Source organism: Ostrea edulis, chromosome 5, assembly GCF_947568905.1.
Source record: "Ostrea edulis chromosome 5, xbOstEdul1.1, whole genome shotgun sequence".
Taxonomy (NCBI): domain Eukaryota; kingdom Metazoa; phylum Mollusca; class Bivalvia; order Ostreida; family Ostreidae; genus Ostrea; species Ostrea edulis.
In genome coordinates this window covers 73358320-73379325 of record NC_079168.1, presented here as the reverse complement: position 1 = coordinate 73379325, position 21006 = coordinate 73358320, and the positions used below count along the sequence as shown (strand labels likewise).

The 21006-nt window shown below is 35.7% G+C and overlaps 1 protein-coding gene across 2 annotated transcripts; it reads left to right on the top strand.

Moving 5' to 3' along the window:
- The first annotated feature begins 331 nt into the window (after nucleotides 1-331).
- LOC125649064 (spermatogenesis-associated protein 7-like) lies at nucleotides 332-17260 on the top strand. 2 transcript variants are annotated; one of them, XM_048876276.2, is made up of 12 exons: nucleotides 332-678; nucleotides 1554-1616; nucleotides 4258-4347; nucleotides 4938-4985; nucleotides 7142-7266; nucleotides 8025-8809; nucleotides 10706-10753; nucleotides 12019-12054; nucleotides 12630-12707; nucleotides 12853-12910; nucleotides 13077-13707; nucleotides 15050-17260. In XM_048876276.2, exons 1-12 carry the CDS (start codon nucleotides 654-656, stop codon nucleotides 15175-15177), a joined length of 2115 nt encoding a protein of 704 aa, XP_048732233.2. In that variant the 5' UTR covers nucleotides 332-653; the 3' UTR covers nucleotides 15178-17260. The 2 variants fall into 2 exon arrangements, with proteins under 2 accessions (XP_048732233.2, XP_048732234.2); XM_048876277.2 differs by lacking the exon at nucleotides 12019-12054 and having other exon boundaries at nucleotides 333-678.
- The last annotated feature ends 3746 nt before the right edge of the window (nucleotides 17261-21006 follow it).

Below are 21006 nucleotides of genomic sequence, written 5' to 3'. Positions count from 1 at the left end.
AAGATACTCTTCTTCTTGTCTATAACGGAATAAATGGTACTTTCCTGCATGCCAAATTTTAGTTTCTATGGATACATTTATTCCGTTATAAGTTTCATTGAGAATAAGGTAATTTCTAAAAATTTAACTAGAGAGTGCATCGAAACAAATGCAAAAAAAAAAAATTAAAAAAAAAATGCTTAATTCTCATTGAAACACAATAAATAAAGTTCATAAAGTTTATTTATATTTACGTCAATAACGTCAACAACGTCAAATATTATTAGCACCGCGGTGCTAATAACAGGATAATGCCAGGATTGTGCCACGACGCTGAATATGACGTCATAATGTACTGTTTACATCGATTGCGTTATATTTCCCGCGTTCAATATATAGGCGGATCAAATGTCCAAAATTAGGATGCTTTGATACAGCTCTGTCCTCGTGCTAACTTCGGGTTATTTTTGTCCTGTTTTGGATATAGATACTAATGCCAAAACCTTTTTGCTTCGCCCTCAAACACGGTCACGCCGTAAAACAGTATTCCTAAATTTCGTATTTCGCGCCACTTCGCCAAAACCATTGCGTACTTCCAGTTACTTCCCTTGTGTTGCTCGAGGAAACGACAATGGCGGTGACTGACATTTGATAGCGTTATTTTTCATTGTGGAATGGGCGTCCATAGTGATCCAACAGGTAATTAAAAAAATATAGAGTTAGATCATTACTGGCTGCATATTGATAATTGTTTTATGAAAATGTGCTAAAACAGAATGCTGTTTTACAAAGCAAGGGATTCGAATGAACGAGTCACAACCTGCTTTACCCAGATTTCCTCTGTTTTTGCTAGTTCACCATTTTAATTTCAAATGTAAATGTAGATTTGTCATAAACTTTATGTGAATATTGATATCTTGAAGACAAAAAAATTAGGTTTTATTTTATTACAGACCTGTGTCGTTCTTTGCTGTCAAAAACATGCATTCATTGTAGTCGAACTTTTCGATATACTTAAGTTGTCGATTTTTATTTTAAATATTCATTGTATGTGTTCAGTGTCCTCTTTAGTTTTATTTACATTTTTATTCCTGTTTAAGTGGATTGCACTTGTTATGTTCAAACATACAATTAATAGACAAATATGAAAACAATATACAATATTTAACAACAAATAACACTAGTCACATTTTACTGGGCAAATATGATAAGAGACAGTGACTCAAAATTGTAATATTAGGCCAAAAATAAAAATGGATTTGTTTGATGTACTCCGACTGACCCGTCAAATTTGCTCCTACCCGATCATTTTTTCAGCAATTTGAAAATTATTTTTTTGGTTCCCTTGAAAAATAAAAAAATTCTCCTTATTTTAAAAGAAAATAAAAAACAAATTCATGACATTCCAAAAAAAAAAACAACCTACATCTACCGACCCACCTTGAAAAATTTGGGTCGGAGTACATCTAAACAATAATATTTTTAATGAAGGCCTTATCCATTTGTAGTGACTAGTCTAACTTATTTAATATCGCTGAGTGTTATTCACTAACCAGAAAATCTGAATATTTTAGGTTCCTCCAAAATGTCCAACAACATGAAGAATTTGAGAGGACAGCTGGGACTGAGGAGCAGTGGTAGGTGCCTTGTCATAAGCTATAAACATAGATGAGTAGTGGTGTTCATAGACATGTACATCATTTTCAAATAATGCAGAATAATTCCAATGTTATTTATTACAATTGTTTTGATTGGACAAAAATAAAGCTGAACAAGAGTTTGTACATCAATAAATCCGAAAACGTGATGTATTCATAAATGCCTGAAAACAAATAACATTGTGCGGGGAAACTATTAAAATTTTTGCAATTGTTAATGAAGTGAATGCATTGGAATTATAAGAATCAAACATTCTTTTTGAAGAATTTATCGATGTGTAAAATGTCTGGAGTTTACACATCGATAAATTCTTCAAAAAGAATGTTAAATCCTATAGTAACAGCTGACAACTGATTTGTTTGTTGCATTATTTAAATTCAACATTCATTATAGTAGATATTTTAAAAAAGTGAATAGAACTTATTTTCAAATATTTAATCTATGCCTCGTTCACACGAAAAATTTAATTCTCATTAAGCATATGTTAATGTGAATTAAATCTGAACCGCGTTCACACAGAGAATTTACTGCGCATTAGTTTACTTCGAATTTAGATTTACGTCACGGTTTTATACAAATTAAATTTACTTAGCATTAGCTCTGTGTGAACGCAAAGCGAAGATAATTCGCATTAAATTTACATGCATGCGTATTGGCAAATTTGGGTCACATGCATCATAGCTGTGGTTAGCTATAGATATTAAATGTTATTTTTGAGTAAAAATCTAATCAAAATGATATTAATCACTAAAAAAAACATGTACAAACAGCATGCCATTAGATAGTGTCAGAAGTGAATCTGTGCTCTGCATAGGCATACTGAGTAATACATGTGGAAGGAAATGCTTTTAAAATACGATAAAAATATTTTAAAATGATGATAATTTGATTTTCTTTTTTACAAACATGGCGCTCATTGTTTAAATTCCATTATTAAAATTCAGACGTTTGACTTTGGTTTCCCTGAGTTGGGATATACATACGTATATATATCAAGTTGTCAATTAATCCGAAATTCCTCTGACTGTTAACCCCCGCTTTTATATCGAGACATGTGCATGGGAGATTCAGAGCGGACTCCATATTGAAAAGTGGGAATTTAGCTAATGTTGCTGCTTTTCCTACCTTTTACAACTTTATTTCGCCAATCTAGATAGGATTCAGTTATTGAATGAGTATCATGACTACTTTGACTTCAATTGGAATTTTGTGTATTTGTGTGCTGACGTCGTGTGCAAAGAAATCAAATGACAAGATGACAGAAATATTGTCAGTGTTAAGAGCTTTTTACATGGCAATAGCATCGCATTAGTCATGATTTAACTTGTAGAATAGTCATCCGATAACTGAATCCTCGCATCTTGGAAAGTAAACCTGCGAAATAAAGCTGTAAAAGGTAGGCAATGGAGCAATAATAGCTTTTTTTCCCAGTTAACATTGGTTTTATTAAGTAATTACATAATTCTAGTTTTGGGATAAGGTATCCGAAGATATCCCCAAAGTATTCCTCACCTGGGGTGCCAGGGGCCCCCTGGATTAGAAAATAATCCATATACATACAATATCAGAAATAAAAAGATAATAATAATGATATTGTACAATATTATATTATACATATAGTCAGGGGTCACATAATACTCAGAGTCCATGTTTGTGCCCTTGACCTGTTTATCTTGAAGGACTGTCTCCTTCAAGTATATCATATATAACAGTTATTTTATGAATTCTATGCATGTGAAAAATCAAAACAAATTATTTTTATAAAATGCTAAAGGATATTGCTGAAAAGATATAATGTATAATAAATATACATTTTTTGTTTGTATGCATTGTAATAAGATGCAGCGACAATAGCTTATGCCACTGAATTCCCACTTTTCAATATGGAGTCCACTCTGACTCTCCCGCACATGTCACGATATAAAAGTGGGGTTAACAGTCAGAAGAATTTCGGATTAGTTATCAACTAGTGTACGGGTGACAATCGATTATGAAAAATAAAATCGATAATCGGAATTGCATAGCCAAAAACGATCGACAATCGATTGTCTGTGACAATCATTTCATCACTACTCAAAGTAGTATGTTTTGGGAATGGCAACCATAGATCTATACACATGTGTACATACCAAACACAACAATGAATTAGACGATCCATAATCAGAGGTCATGTGCAATGTATAAGGATCACAGGAGCAGGTAGATAAAGTGTTAGTGGGGGTGGGGGAGAGTGTCAAGATGTTGCCTTATGAAAGATCAGTGTAATGTACAGCTTGTTTTAGAGTTACATTACAGTGAAGGAAACATTTTAATTTGTCAGGGGTGAGGAAATTTAATGGTCTGGGACAAGGAAACTTAATGGTCTGGGATGAGGGAACTTAATGGTCTGGGGCAAGGAAACTCAATGGTCTGGGGCGAGGAAACTCAATGGTCTGGGGCGAGGAAACTCAATGGTCTGGGATGAGAGAACTCAATGGTCTGGGGCGAGGAAACTCAATGGTCTGGGATGAGGGAACTTAATGGTCTGGGGTATCCAATTTTAAATGTCAAGCATCCATTGTGTAACTGTGTAAAAGAAAAATGTGACATGATAATAAACATACCTGTTTTGTTTGACAGCACTGGCTCCTACATCTAGCAAACTGACCACCCAGTACATGGTCATGGATCACATGAAAAATCACTACAGCAAAATCTCTAAAGCTAGACGTAAGTACTTTATGTATCTAGTCAAATTGATCCATTGTCAGTACAGATATGATTTCATCTATATTCAGTATGATAATATTGAATCATAAGAACTACTCCCGACATCAGGGAAGGAATGTATTGCATTAGTAATAGTTGTATTGTTAATGCAGTCTGAAATTGTCACGTGTTACTGAAAGCATTGTATACTTTATTGCTGGTTTTTTCTGTGAGGTGATAAATTTGGCTTATTTTAGCGGTTAGATAGCTTTCTGCCAAAATTTCACTTGCCAAATATGCACTTTTAAATTGCGACTTCAGTATTTGCAAGATTGAAAATAGATTACTCTTCCTTTTTCGTCAAAATTTATTTCGCTAAAATTATTAGCATACCTTTGAGCCAGCAAATTACCAAATTTTAGACCCGCGGAAAAAACCCAGCTATACGGTAATTATACACATTGTAATCTGCATTAGAAACCATAATCAAACTGATAATGAGAAATAGAGGAATCTGCAAGAGTACAGTTATTAATGTTTTCGTAAATAAAATTAGAATTCAAAAATTCTACGTAAGAAGCATATGGTATTAAACAAGGTTTCTTTTTCAGCGGCAATTGACAACAGAGCACCGAAGAGTATTTCCACGAGTCAGAAAGGTAAGCACTAAGAAACTGACAATACAACCAACCCCACTGGAATTAGAAAACTCTGCTCCTCGCGATCAAATCGAAAATGAATTTTCAATCGTGTTAGGAGTAAGGGCTCCATGGCCCAACACTTGATGTTTCTTAAATTAACAACAAGTACAAAGTGAGTCTGTCTTCATTATCAGGGATCCATAATTTCTTGAGCAAGTTCAAAGTGCAGTGTGTAAGTCCATAATTTCTAACCCCAAAGTACGACATAGAGAAAAGTCCATGTATATATAGAAATTGATTGAGGAAATGGTAAATGAGCTATAGCTCTCAAAAATGGAATAAATTTCTTGAAATTTAAAAATTGTACTGCACTTCATGATTCATGTATCTTTAAATAATGCTTGAAAACTTTATAAAGTTGTCATAAAGTTTAAAAGTATCTGTAAATCACATTATGACATTCAAACTAAGAAATTGATTAAGTTTCCTGTATGCAACACCGCATGAATTGATAAAATCCTAGTTGGGAAGCTATGAAAGGAGTCAGATGGAGAAAAAATGTTCCTTCTGTACAAAATTTTACCAAATATTACACAAGTTTAGCAATCTTCAATTTTCATTAAAGGTGCATATGCACTACTATTAATAAAATTATTTCTATGCCCACAGAATCGAAGATTTGGGAGCATATAGGTTTTGGTCTGTCTGTCTAAACTTTAATCTTGGTCATATCTTTTACACCATAAGAGGTAGACCTTTCATATTTGGTATGTGTATTCCTTATGGCAAGACATTGACACCAAAATCTTTGACCTGGTGATCTGAACTGACCTTTGACCTACTTTTAGAAAATTTGAATACAAGCCATATGGCCCACATCTTTCAAATCTTAAGAAGTACTGCTTTTATATTTAGCATGTACATTTCTTGTGAGAAGACCTTTCCAACAATACCAGATTTGTTGACCTTGTGACATTGACCTATTTTTTGGAAATTTAAAAAAAGAACTTTAACCTTGGTCATATCTTTTACACCATAAGAGGCAGAGCTTTTATATTTGGTATGTGTATTCCCTGTGGCAAAACTTTTCCATTGACACCAAAATCTTTGACCTAGTGACATTCACATTGACCTTTGACCGACTCTAGTTTAAGAAAATGCTAATATAAGCCACATCTTTCAAGTCGTAAGAGGTACTGTTTTTATATTATGCATGTGCATTTTTTTTGTGAGAAGACCTTTCCAATGATACCAGATTTGTTGACCTTGTGACCTCGACCTTGTTTTTGGAATTTTCAAAAAACTGCAATGTCTTACAGTTCCACTTTGTTGTAATCCGGGGCATCAGTGTTTCACAAACTAACATCAATGTATTTATTATGGTGCTATATTTATGATGTCATGCAAATTAAACTATTTGATTTCATCCAATGTGAAATGAATAGGTTAAAATATTTTAAAAGTTCGTTCTTGTCTAATTTAACTTTCGGACATCTTTAGTTGGCCTTATTTGTATAATGTATGCATTATGTGTGCCTTCTTCACAAATAGTCAGAAAGACAATAGTGTGGGTAAGTTTTGGTATCCAGTTCATCACATGTAGATATAGGAATAAGGACCTGTCATATGAAATGCATTATGCTAGATCATGTGTAAAACACTGGGGGGTAGTTAAATCTGCACAGATCTATCCAAGAATGATTGGTGAAATAGCGCATGGTATGCTAATACGACAGTCACATGGCCAGCACTTGGTTTATTTCGGAAAGTGTTAGGCTGTATTTTGAAACTATTTTCATTTCTATCTCTACAACCATAGCTTTTTTGCATGTATGTTTAATGAAGCAACTTTGTTTCATAGATTACTGTAGTTTTTATAATTTCATTAAATTCTGATGTAAAAATTAGAGCATAATTACCTTTAAAATCAAAGAAAATAAAGATTTGTGCAATTAACCCATCTTCAATGCCCATAAAACACCGTGTGAAATGATTATGTACTTCTGTGAAAACTATGAGAGGAGTTAGATGGGCAGACTCTGTATGTAATACATGTATCATGTTGATAGTTTGGACTTAGTGATTGTAAATCTGTATTTTTGTTTGTCAATGTATATTTATATGAAGAAAATGTAAGATGATTACTATTACTTGTTAAAATGGCTTATTTATAGTACGAGACAGAAACACCAGGGAAGGCAAGCGTCCAGTATCCGGCATGTCTGTGAACTACCCTGTGCGTCCCTATTCAGCTATGACAGGCTATGAAGATGATGAAATGTACGATGAAGATCAGTGGGTAAGTTCGACTAAGTGATGTGAGCCCAAAATAATGTTACAACAGTCCTATCAATGTATAGAATAACTTAATTCACAAAATATTTTTTGCTTAGTAGGCTTTACTACTATTCTCAGAATATATGTTGTAAAAAGTCCCTTGCAATGAGATGAGGGAAAAGCATAATACACTCGTATTATCAATTTCCTATTGAATTAATTATATTGTATAGGGGATTGATTTTTTCACGGCTTTTCTTAATTACACACAATTGGGGGTTCATGAATTCACAGAATTGAATCACTGAAAAAAAAATCACACACCCACACACCCTTCCACTGCATTGCATAGTAAGAGAGACAACTCCAATATTCTGAAGTTATGGTATTTAAGAAATTTTAGCTGATTAAGCTACATCAGAAACAAATTTGTATTTTCTGATGATAAATGCATTTTTATTTACATTAAACTACATAATTATATATCTTTTTCCATAGTAATTCTCTTAGAAAATTTTATCTATTAATGAACAAAATTCTGCAACACAGATTATATAGCAATTTCTGAAGATTTGAATTCTTCTGCAATTAGTATTAGGTTTTAGATAGAAATTTTTTTAATAAATTGACTGTTAATTTTAAAAATGCTTGCAAATAATGTGCATGAAATCTGGAATAGGATTTTAATGGAAAAAAAATGTGTGATAGAATATTTGTATTTATTCTGAAATACTGTAGTTTAGAAATTATTGAATTAACATGTTTCTAATCCTGTTCCAGGGAGATGTTGATCCTGATGATGAGGTTGAAAAACAAGTAAGGGAGATAATGCGGAAAAGGCTCCAGACCAAGACAATGAATCAGGTTCGCAGCACAAATGCTACTCAAGGGAGCTCCTCCCAATCACCGTACTACTCGGCCAGACTGGATCACACTGCCCACCCTCGTCCAGCCTCTGCCCGATCATCAGCTCGATCTGTCCAGTCTGCCAGGTATGGCTTGGAAAGAACAGCCATGCCTACAAAGACTGTCACCCAGAAAACTTATGATGGGGATGTCATTGACAAACACAACCATGTCTTCACCCAACCAGAGAAGCCATTCACTCCACGTTTACTGAAATCTAACCGTGTGTCCCGCATAGCACAGAGCAAGTACTACACCTCTCCTCCACAGAAGAGGGAAACCAGTGAAACTACAAATACCAAAACAGTGGAGTCCACCACGCCCACATCAAAACCGAGAGCCAAGCCACGCAGGAATGCTCCTCTTGACAAGTCTGGTGAGATGACTGACACCCTCATGTTCGAGTCTTTACAGAGTAGAGATTTCTCGAGGTATAGTGATGAAAAAGAGCAAGTTGTTCCCAGACTAGATATCTCTCTGGACAAGGACAATATGAACTGGATTAAAGAGCAGGCTATGAAAGCAGAAATCCGTGCCAAGAGTGGAACTATCAGATCCGGAATGTCACGCATCAATGAAGACCAGATGCTGGATTCGGTTGACCTGCAGCAGACGGGCAATATGACCTTGACAGGAGGCTCCCTTAACAAAACCAGCAGGTGACTTTCGATTTTTTTTTACCCTGGATTAAAATCAAATGAGAAATATTGTTTTTGGTCTGTCTGTCAATATCTCTAGCAATTTTGGTCATAACTTTTGAATGGTACAAGATATAGACTTCAAATCTGAACAAATACTCTGTTGTGTCAAGTTGAAAACTTTCTTCAATAGGACTTGGCCACATGCACCACAGCAAGGATTTATTTCACCTTTGATTTCAAGGGCCGGGACCATTCACATGGGGGAAAAACTGCGATATTTGGTTGAAATTGGGAAAACATTTATAATTCCTACAAAGTCTATGAAGCAAAACTAATTGATTTATCTACCGAATTCAATTTTCTGAAGAAACGAAAGATGGAAATGTGACAGTAAAGCCATGAGTCAGATTTTAACAAAGAACATTAGTATCTGTCTCCAGTGTAAGTGGAGACTGAATCCCTAGAGATCATCAACATTTTGAATACTTTCATTTTCTTTATCACTCTCTAAAATCAAAGTAAAATTATACCCTTGGAATTCGTTTCCATAGAATAGCATTTTTCACTGTCAATATGTAGCATTTTTAAAAACTCTGACTCAGTGTTTTGTTGATTTTGCATCTGTTCAGAGGATGGTCAGAGGGCATGGGTTCCTCACTAGAAGATCTACCATATCTTTAGTTTTGAAATATAAACAAATTGGCTTCTTGTTTTTACTACACTTTAATTTTATTTTACTAGTTATAGCTACCCTACATTTTTTGTCACACATATTTATAGAGTATCACCCGAGCTAAAATGCAATAGAGCTACAAACATAGGTGAAATACCTGATATATCCAGAGTTATGAGTTCATAATGAAAATCAAACAAAAAATTTTGATTCGTTATTTTTATCATCATTGGGAATTTTTACGTGTCATTTGGGGAAAAACACCTGATTTTCAGCATTGGGAATGGGGCAGAATTTCGTCCTCTACAGACCCTAAAAAATTCCTGCAGAGATGTTTTGTTCAAAGCAGTCTCCCTAAATTGATTTTGTTCAGATGAGGATAGGTCACCTAGGTAAAAACATCATGATTTGTCTTTGTTTACTTTCCATATTTTTGACTTCTCAAGAACCACTGAGCCAATTTCAACCAGACTGATTTTAATAAAGGGGCAGGTCCCCTTTGAAGGGGGGTTATGAAGAAATTGTGAAAATATATATTAAGGTGGGACATTTAAAAAATAATCTCAAAGACTAGTAACTCAGAAAAAGAAAACACTGTATGAAAGCTTTATATTGTTTGATAGAAGATTGAAGTGGGCTGAAACCATAATCTGTGGGACCACAATAGGGAGGAGTTTTATATATTAGAAAAATTCTCTACTGGAGCCCCAAGGATGTGATATGTCAGATTGATATACAAACATCATGTAGTGTACCGGAAGTCAAAATCCATGACCCTTGTAGTTGAAGAAATGCAGAAAAAATGTTCTAAATTTCTTATTAAGCAGGTAACATGTAAGGATACCTCATGAAGTCCAGATTCAGATTTGTTCACACCATGACCTGATGAGTCTAAATCGGAGCACAAGAACCATTTAGTTTTGAATAGGAATATTTAAAAAAAATTCTTTGAAAATCTTTTTAAGAACCACAAGAATACAATATGTCAAATTGAATTTATGTAAGCATACTCACAACTAGTGTAATTGCAGTTTGGTAACAGGTAAACACTATGAGTCACGAAACCAGAGATGGCCACAGAAGGTTATATTATGGAATATACCCCATATAATATTGGGGGAAATGTTTTTTTAAGTATTGATTTATTTGATTGCAGATCTTTAATGCATATCATAACATATTGCAACATTGAATAATTATGCTGGGGAATTTTTTTGTTATATTGTTTCATTTGATTGCAGATCTTTGGGAACTAAATCACTTCACAGCAGCCAGAGACTGAGCACAGAGTGAGTATAGGGAATTTCTCCTTTCTTTAATACTAGTAACTCTTCCCTTCTCTGTTGTGTAATTTTATTGTAGTAGACTGCACTCAAACCTTGAGCATTCCTTGCACTAGTTCATGTATAAACAGTATCCCAATGCATGGTCAACTTCTGCTTGTCTGATCCAACTCTAGTCTATAGAATTTAACACTCGCGGAAGAGAAAGCATGACACGTAACCAAAAGAAAATGTTGATTTCTATGAAAGAGGAATAATTAGCTACAACATAGAAAGTAGATAATGTGATGATCCCACACAGGATGTGTATTCTGAATGTAGCTATAATCTACCACAAAGCATGGATTTAGATTTATACTACAGTACCATTACCCAACACATTCAGTCCGCAGACAAAATCAATTTAAACTTCTCCATACATGTACTGGTAATTTACACAGTTTATTTAGCAGAAACTATTAAATGGAAGAAGACAAGAAAGATGTTACTAAGGGGAAAGATATGTTTGACTTAAAACATTCCAGTAAATGACACACAAGCAGTAGCTTTATTGATTGGGTCTCCTGAGCACCTTAAAGATGTTCATTTTTTTCCAGTATACACCCCAGGAGGAAACATTCACCTGTCCAATGAGGATCTGCTGGCATGCCATGTGTTTCTTAAAGCATGGCATGCTGTTGTAAGGACATGTGACAATTGTGAAACTAAATTAATTTTGAATGACTGTGATTTTTTTGTTTGACACTCTAGTCTAAAGTGCACAATTTTTTTTTCCAGTTAGAATTTGAACTGTTACAAGCATGCAATAGTGCTAGGAATTGAATTGACCTCTAAGTACTGTGATTTTGTGAAATGTAACAGATTTTATTGTGTATTAATTCCTGAATATTGTAGAATATTTCTTATGCAGTTCACAGATGTGGATGCTCTTTTGCATAAAGCAGATTTTCAGCATTACTTTCATTTCATAAATTCAAATGTAATGCCAGTGTTGATTTTCAACAAGGTAACTCACCATGATTCAATAGCATTTAATTCAAGTATGAGAAATTCTGTACATTAAACCACTGTATTGTACTAGTCATAGCTGTAATAAAGTTAATCTGTCGCCTTTTGGTGTTGCCTTTCTTACTTGTTGTCAGATTGTTTCCGTTAGTGTGTCGATGAATTCATTGGACGTCTACTAACCCAAGGCTCTCCTTCTCTGAGACCTGTTGTGTCACAGTGTCTTGCTTTGTTGCACCAACTATTTTGCCTTTCTAATCTTTCAGCTTTAACAATCTAAAGAAACCAGTCAAAGGAAAAAGGTAACAGTGTGCCTTTATTGTATGTGTTCTTTTTTTCATGTACACACATCACATTTTATTTTTCTGGGATTATTACTATGTGAATTGGAATAATAATATAAATATGTACACTATGTTTTGTCAGACAAATGTGAATACATGACTTCAAGTTTTAAAAAAAAAAATTCACTGCTGCTTATATTGCCACACCTCACAGCTTCCTCTAAAATAATTAGACTTTTTATCACAGAATGTTTTTTTTAATTTTTTATTTATATTACACAATTGATGGTTTGAGGGTATTCTGATAATCCATTGTTTTTTATGGGAAGGGCAGTGTAAAGTTTGTGTGTGTGTTTTGGGGGGTGGGGGTGGTGCTGTGAAGAAATACTTGTTGGTATGTATATAAAGTGGCTTCTTTTGTGTCTCTAATCCTACATATTCATATGAAAATTTATCTATTCAAGTATTCTCTTGTACAGACTTATATGCGGTCCAGCAATTAAATTCAGGCTGTAATTGATGAAACTTTAAAGAGAAATATACTGTACTTGGTATTGAGTGTTGACACTAACATTGACTGCTTCTGGTGTTAGGGAAGAAGAGTTGCAGTATGTGGAATTCATTAAGGAGGTCACTGATGATGTTCTCAACCGAGGCGTGTTCACAGATAGGTAAAATTGGGGAACAACTTTTAATAATGAAACAATTCTTAATTGTTGTTTTGAAAATATATGAAATAATATCATTGTACATGAAATATTTGAGCAGAATTGTTTTCAAGGTTGCATTTTGTTAGGTTAATGATTGATATTTCAGGGTGCTGAAACAGGTGTTTGAGTCGCACATAGCCAAGAAAAAGGGGAAACTAAATGAGGTTTGTTGATCTACTTGTAGCAAGTAAATGTTTTCAAATGTACCAATACAGTTATATCAATGTTTCGTTTGAAAACTATATTGTGTATTGGACTGTATTTTTAAAAGTGCATAGATGATGTTGCTCATGAAAAGGAAGATACACATTTGTTTGTTCTTATCTCCAGGAGAAGATGCGGTCAATGCTCAGTCAAGTGCGCCAGGATCTGGACATCAAGGACGAATCTGAGAGTCCCGACTACTCCCCACTGGACACCACCTCCTCGCTGGGGTCACGCCTCCATACTAAGTACAGCCGAGGACGGACAGGGGAACAGACGTTTGGATCCACCATAGACTCTCAGAATACATACAATTTCAAAGACACTTCATCAGGGGACATGTTCAGCACCATTCATTCTGAGAATGATGAGCTATCTGCGACACAGGCCCTGAAAAGCTACCAGTTAGACTTAACAAGACACGTAGAAAACGAGGAAGGGGAGGAAAGTCCAGGGGAGATCATTCAGTCAGAGGATGAATTTGGGAAAACTGATCATGGCTTGAACACTGAAAACAAATCCGTGAAATCAAGCAAGTCAGCAAAGTCGTCCAAATCGGCTCACAGCAGTGCTCACTTCCCAGACGAAAGATCCATTAAATCTGGCAAGTCATTGGGACATCAAAGTGTCAAATCATCCAACCATACTGCAGACAATTACTCTGTCCAGTCTGGAAAATCACAAAGTAGCCAGAAGAGTGGGGGATTTAAGCCACAAGCTCGACCCAGGGCCCTGACCCAGAATGAGGATATCTCAGGTTAGGCAGTATTGATGAAAGAAAAGATTACTCACAGCAAGACTCCTTTTTAGATAATGCCTTATTTTCATAATGAAGCTATATATGTGCTATGTGCTATATTTTTCATTGTCATAACTTCTGCACTAGAATGTATTTAAGGAGGAATAATGCATCGTCACAATGGTTGACTTAATTTTTAAACACTGAATGAAAATATGAATGCTGTAAACTAGCTTTTATTCATAACAACTTTATCTCGCAAGTACCAGTGATGACCTAGTTCACGGAAACTTAATTTTGCGACTGATATTACCTTAAACATGCAAGATACAATAAAGTTCAAACTGATTCGCAGCAAGAAATATTCGCAATGATACGAAAATTTCTCACACACAAATAAAAGTTGGTTTACAGTATTAGCAATACTTGTGTATTTATTTGAAATCTAATTGCCTAGCAGGGTAGCTTAGTAGGTTAATGTGTCAATGACTGATCTACAACATGGGGTTGATTTTGTGGGGTATTATTTTTTTTCTTTGATTGCTTTCTTATAAAATCTTTAAAAAAAACTTCTTGTTTTAAAAAAAACTAAATAAGGTAAATTTGAAGGTTTCAATTTCAAAATATTATAGTACATATCCTCCACTTTCATCTATATCAGTTGTCTGTGGTGTGTTCTTCCTCTGCATTCTACGATCTCCTGATTCTATCTGCATGAGCATTCTACGATCTCCTGATTCTATCTGCATGAGCATTCTACGATCTCCTGATTCTATCTGCATGAGCATTCTACGATCTCCTGATTCTATCTGCATGAGCATTCTACGATCTCCTGATTCTATCTGCATGAGCATTCTACGATCTCATGATTCTATCTGCATGAGCATTCTACGATCTCCTGATTCTATCTGCATGAGCATTCTACGATCTCATGATTCTATCTGCATGAGCATTCTACGATCTCCTGATTCTATCTGCATGAGCATTCTACGATCTCCTGATTCTATCTGCATGAGCATTCTACGATCTCATGATTCTATCTGCATGAGCATTCTACGATCTCATGATTCTATCTGCATGAGCATTCTACGATCTCCTGATTCTATCTGCATGAGCATTCTACGATCTCCTGATTCTATCTGCATGAGCATTCTACGATCTCATGATTCTATCTGCATGAGCATTCTACGATCTCATGATTCTATCTGCATGAACATTTCTTTTTTGACGTCTTTTGTGATGAAACAGTGTGTGGAGACACTTGAGTAACATACATTATCATAAGAAGTACAGAAGTGCCTAAGTTTGATGACACACCATCATTATAACACACATTTATCATCTGTTTTTTACTATACAGAATCTTCAGAAAATCAGTCCACAGTGCGAGGAGATGATGATTATGATGATGAATATGCAGAATATGAGGAGACAGAAACAGAGGATGGGACCAAAGCCACCCATAGAACCTCAGACGAGGACTTTTAGTTCTAGTATATGGATGTCGTCGCAAGTAGGAGGCTGCAGAAAAATCTGGGCGCCATAATTTCATGAGGAAGTAGGGAGATAGTTTTACTGCCGTTAATGATAGATTCCTGGAAGGGATGTATTTTACAAATGTTTGGAGTCCATTCGACATTACCTGTACATATGAGGGTGATTGTAGATGTTAGAAAACTTCACTAGAAATAGATTGGGTTTCTTTTTACACCAGAGAGCTTTATAGGTTTATGTCATTACTATGTTAAACAGAGCTTTGAAAATTAACAGACTGTATAGGGGGAGATAATTTGTGCTGTAAATATTCGCTAAATTCATGGTGTCGATAACTCTGTGAACTTAAGAAACAGCGATTAAGTTTTCAAACAAGTCATGTTTTGTTTTATAGGTACAAGTCCAAGCTACCAGTAGATATGTACACAGGAATCGGCAGTTTTATCTGTAAAATCGCAAGGCTTAGTGGTTGTTGTTTACACTGTAGACCTTTACAGAGAAAACTGCTGTCTCCTGTGATATATACTACATAGTCATTCAGTAATTAGCAGTGGTATATGTCTCATTTAATTTCCACGTTCTCTTTAAATTAGAATTGGCGGATGAGGACCTGTATTTATTGTTAGACAGCTGTTTCATTAGCCAACATGACTTGACTCAACAGTTATGGTTCTTGTTTTCCCTTGCACACACAAAGTTTTATTTCATACAAAGTTCAGCAAACCGCCATCGTGTTAGAAAAGAGAAAATTGTGAAAACGACAACACCCATGGAATTCAACCCCCCCTATACAGTATGCCATTTAAGACATCAACTTACAGTGGGTTTTTATTTTTTTTTTTGTAAAGTAACTGATGTTCATTTTGCTTTGTAACTTTACTAAGACTTTGGTAACACTAACTGCATTGTCTGTCTGTCTCGGTAGAATTACACTTTTACAGTAGATGTGTGACAGACATATGTCTGATATTTAATGTGCTTTTCAGGTTGTACATCGAGAGAAAAAAAACATTTATCCTTCATACCATCACTTTTTATCAAGGGTTGTATTTTCTGTGATAAGATTCCCATGTGGTCAAGACTCTATTGCCATAGCAAGTTAACAGTTTTGTTTCACATCAGAATATCAATCATAAAATGGAATTTTTTGTCTTCAGGAGTAAAATTTCATTTGGTTTTAATGGAAATGTGTTTACAGAAATTACAACTACGGTATAAGTGGTATTTTTAGCGAAACATACATTTAGCGATTTGTCCATAATTTAAGGGTATATATATATATTTAGCGAGAGCTAATTTTAGTGTCTTCATAATTCCAAGAAAGATAGCAATTACCTCCAATATGGAATAAATTGTTAGCAATATTCAATTTTAGGGATCTCAACTCTGTCGCTAATAATGCCAAAATTTAATCCTCACTAAAAATTCTACTTATACAATATCTAATATTTCCCCAGGTGCATAATTTGACTATATTTTGATAAGGAGTTAATTATATCGGAATTTAATACCCCCTCCTCCTTCCATACTTTTATTTGTTAATGTTATAATAATTTTTGTGCAATGTTTCATGCTTCGCAAACATCATAACTACTGGAGAAAAATGAATTGTTCATTTTGTACTTTGAAAACTGTCTCATTTGTTCATGTAATATTTTAATTAAAATGCTGTCAACAGGAGTATCATTTATGTATTTTGAAGAGACCTGTCAATTTAACCTACACAGATATACAGTGTAGTTTCATTATTTTGATAGATACATTTGATTTACATTGAAATGTCTGATATTTGTGTAGGAGTTCCTTCAGTATTTCATTCCGTCCATAAATCTACGGTTTTATGAAATTATTGGGTTTAATTCATTTCCCATTTATCTTACAGTTTTCTACATGTGTATATTTATTTCATGTTTTTTATGTGATAAATCAAGTGTATCAGTTAAGAATCCATCCATTTACTGAATTTTTACTTTAATATTGTTTATTATTTTATTTTTCATATTTATTTGAAAATCCATTTTTGTTAAGGGTTGTTGTAAATCTTCATCTTGAATAAAAGCTGTATTTGCAACTTGAATATATATACTTTCTATCATAGGATGGTTTTGTCTTGCAGTAACCTTTAGAGATTAAATGTTGTTATGCATGTAATTAGAGACGAACGATGTAATGCCAATTGAATAGGGCCAAGAAGTTAGTACACTCCTTGTTCAGACACTTGAGGTAAATGGGCCAAAACTCTCACTGGAGTCGCCTTCAACACACATGGTGACTCAAAAATGTGTAATCCAGAGGCGCATGGACTACGATATTCAACGGAGTCACCTTGCTCATATAAAAAAAAGTAGTGACACAACAATAAACCAAGAATTGTCGTAGGACAGACATAATCACTACACTACACCTGTCATAGGACAGCCATAATCACTACACTACACCTGTCATAGGACAGACATAATCACTACACTACACCTGTCATAGGACAGCCATAATCACTACACTACACCTGTCATAGGACAGACATAATCACTACACTACACGTATTATAGGACAACCATAATCACTACAGTACACCTGTCATAGGACAGAAATAATCACTACACTACACCTGTCATAGGACAGCCATAATCACTACACTACACCTGTCATAGGACAGCCATAATCACTACACTACACCTGTCATAGGACAGACATAATCACTACACTACACGTATTATAGGACAACCATAATCACTACAGTACACCTGTCATAGGACAGAAATAATCACTACACTACACCTGTCATAGGACAGCCATAATCACTACACTACACCTGTCATAGGACAGACATAATCACTACACTACACCTGTCACAGGACAGACATAATCACTACACTACACGTATTATAGGACAACCATAATCACTACAGTACACCTGTCATAGGACAGAAATAATCACTACACTACACCTGTCATAGGACAGCCATAATCACTACACTACACCTGTCCTATGACAGACATAATCACTACACTACACTTGTCATAGGACAGCCATAATCACTACACTACACTACACCTGTCATAGGACAGCCATAGTCACTACACTACACCTGTCATAGGACAGCCATAATCACTACAGTACACCTGTCATAGGACAGCCATAATCACTACACTACACCTGTCATAGGACAGCCATACTCACTACGATACACCTTTCATAGGACAGCCATAATCACTACACCTGTCATAGGACAGCCATCATCACTACACTACACCTGTCATAGGACAGGCATAATCGCTACACTACACCTGTCATAGGACAGCCATAATCACTACACTACACCTGTCATAGGACAGCCATAATCACTACACTACACCTCAAACTCCCCGTCGAGGCCTCATTACGTCACCTACGAATAGACCAAACGAACTCTGGTGGAAGTTTGCACTACACCTGTCATAGGACAGCCATAATCACTACACTACACCTGTCATAGGACAGCCATAACCACTACACTACACCTGTCATAGGACAACCATAATCACTACACTACACCTGTCATAGGACAGCCATAATCACTATACTACACGTGTCGTAGGACAGACATAATCGCTACACTACACCTGTCATAGGACAGCCATCATCGCTACAGTACACCTGTCATAGGACAGCCATTATCGCTACACTACACGTATTATTGGACAGCCATAATCACTACACTACACCTCAAACTCCCCGTCGAGGCCTCATTACGTCACCTACGAATAGACCAAACGAACTCTGGTGGAAGTTTGCACTACACCTGTCATAGGACAGCCATAATCACTACACTACACCTGTCATAGGACAGCCATAACCACTACACTACACCTGTCATAGGACAACCATAATCACTACACTACACCTGTCATAGGACAGCCATAATCACTATACTACACGTGTCGTAGGACAGACATAATCGCTACACTACACCTGTCATAGGACAGCCATCATCGCTACAGTACACCTGTCATAGGACAGCCATTATCGCTACACTACACCTGTCATAGGACAGTCATAATCACTACAGTACACCTGTCATAGGACAGCCATAATCACTACACTACACCTGTCATAGGACAGCCATAATCGCTACACTACACGTATTATTGGACAGCCATAATCGCATTATTTTGCCTCCAACATACGACATGTCTGAATAAAATTTACGACGGACGAAAATATTACTACTTTTCTTGTCTGTACGGCAAAAGATAGTCAAGTCCATGTTATTCAAATCTAGAGCGGCGATTTACCCGCGAATCCTATTGTAGAGGAATGGAATCGCTCTAAAATCATCTTCACAAGTCCAGGGTTATCGATTCGTTAACGAATATATTGTATATAAAGAAAAATGTGATCGGATAAGTATTAGAATTAGTAAATGTTAAATACACATATATCTGAATAACCTAGTCTTAACATATCTTAATTGTTTTCCCTTGAGTTGAAGTATATCTTTCAACAAGACAAGGTTGATGTAGTACAACTTTACTTTTCACAGAAATGGAGGTCCGAAATGAAAACTTTAGAAATAAGGTTTAAAACTTTATTTCACAACGATTAACGAACAAGTTCTATAACTTGTATTTTAAAAAAATGTCTCCCATCGTGTTCGGATATTTGTGAGAAGTGGTCATTGATGTGGGAGGAAACCGGAGTACCCGGGGGAAACCCGAGTGGGCGACCGCATTAAATTGTCACACACGCGAGGACCGAACTAAGGTTGCAACGGTGAAAAGCGAATGTGTGCACCACAACGCTACCCGGACATCCCCTAGCAATAAGGTGTGAAAGAACACCATACGTCTCCAGAGAGGATTACATATCCACTCTGCCAGGAAGAGCTGTTTCGTAGCGAGAAGGATTTACAGTACCATGGCTTAAAAGACCAGGAAATGATCGTCTACAGTGAAATGTTGTGAACACTGCAAGTGACTGTATTGTTCAGACTGCGAGGATTTGTGTACGAGGAGGAGAGTGTTGAGTAGGTCTGGCCTACTTGTCTGGTAGATCTATAGTGTTTTGAGTGCGCTATATAAATGAAATCGCTGAGAACAACCATTCTTTGGTATCCCATAATATGCTCATCATTTGGCGTATAACAAGAGGCCCATAGACCACATCGCTCACCTGAGTCACCTTTATCCATATTTAAAGATTGTCCCTATATATTCGCATGTAAAACTTTGATCCCTATTGTGAACCCAACCTACTCCTGGGGGAAGGGGGGCATGGTTTTTACAAACTTGAATCTGCACTCTATCAGGAAGCTTTCATATAAATGTAAACTTTTCTGGCTCAGTGATTCTTCAGAAGATTTTAAATGATTTTCTCTAGATATTTGTATGTAAAACTTTGATCCCCCGTGTGGTCCCATCTTACCCCCGGGGACCATGATGTTTACAGACTTGAATTTGCACTATGCCAGGAAGCTTCCGTGCAAATGTAAACTTCTTTGACTCAATGGTTCTTGAGAAAATGATTTTTCCCCTCTAAAACTTTGATTCCCTATTGTGGCCCTATCTTACCCCCTAGGGGCCAAACTTGAATCTGCACTGTATCAGGAAGCTTTCATGTAAATCTCAGCTTTTCTGCCTCAGTGGTTCTTGAGAAGATTTTAAAATATTTTTCCTTTATGTTTATATGTAAAACCTTGATCCCCTATTGTGATCCCATCTTCCCTCCAAGGGTCATGATTTTAACAAACTTGAATCTGCACTATGTCAGGAAGTTTTCTTGCAAATGTAAGCTTCTTTGGCCCAATGGTTCTTGAGAAGGAATATTTTTCTCTCTATTTACTA

Bases quoted from the DNA above. Each gene is read 5' to 3' on its own strand.
- LOC125649064 (XM_048876276.2), top strand. From the start codon at position 654: ATGGGCGTCCATAGTGATCCAACAG. The intron at 4,986-7,141 runs GTAAGCACTAAG...GCTTATTTATAG, and splicing joins TATTTCCACGAGTCAGAAAG to TACGAGACAGAAACACCAGG. The intron at 12,911-13,076 runs GTTTGTTGATCT...TCTTATCTCCAG, and splicing joins AAAAGGGGAAACTAAATGAG to GAGAAGATGCGGTCAATGCT.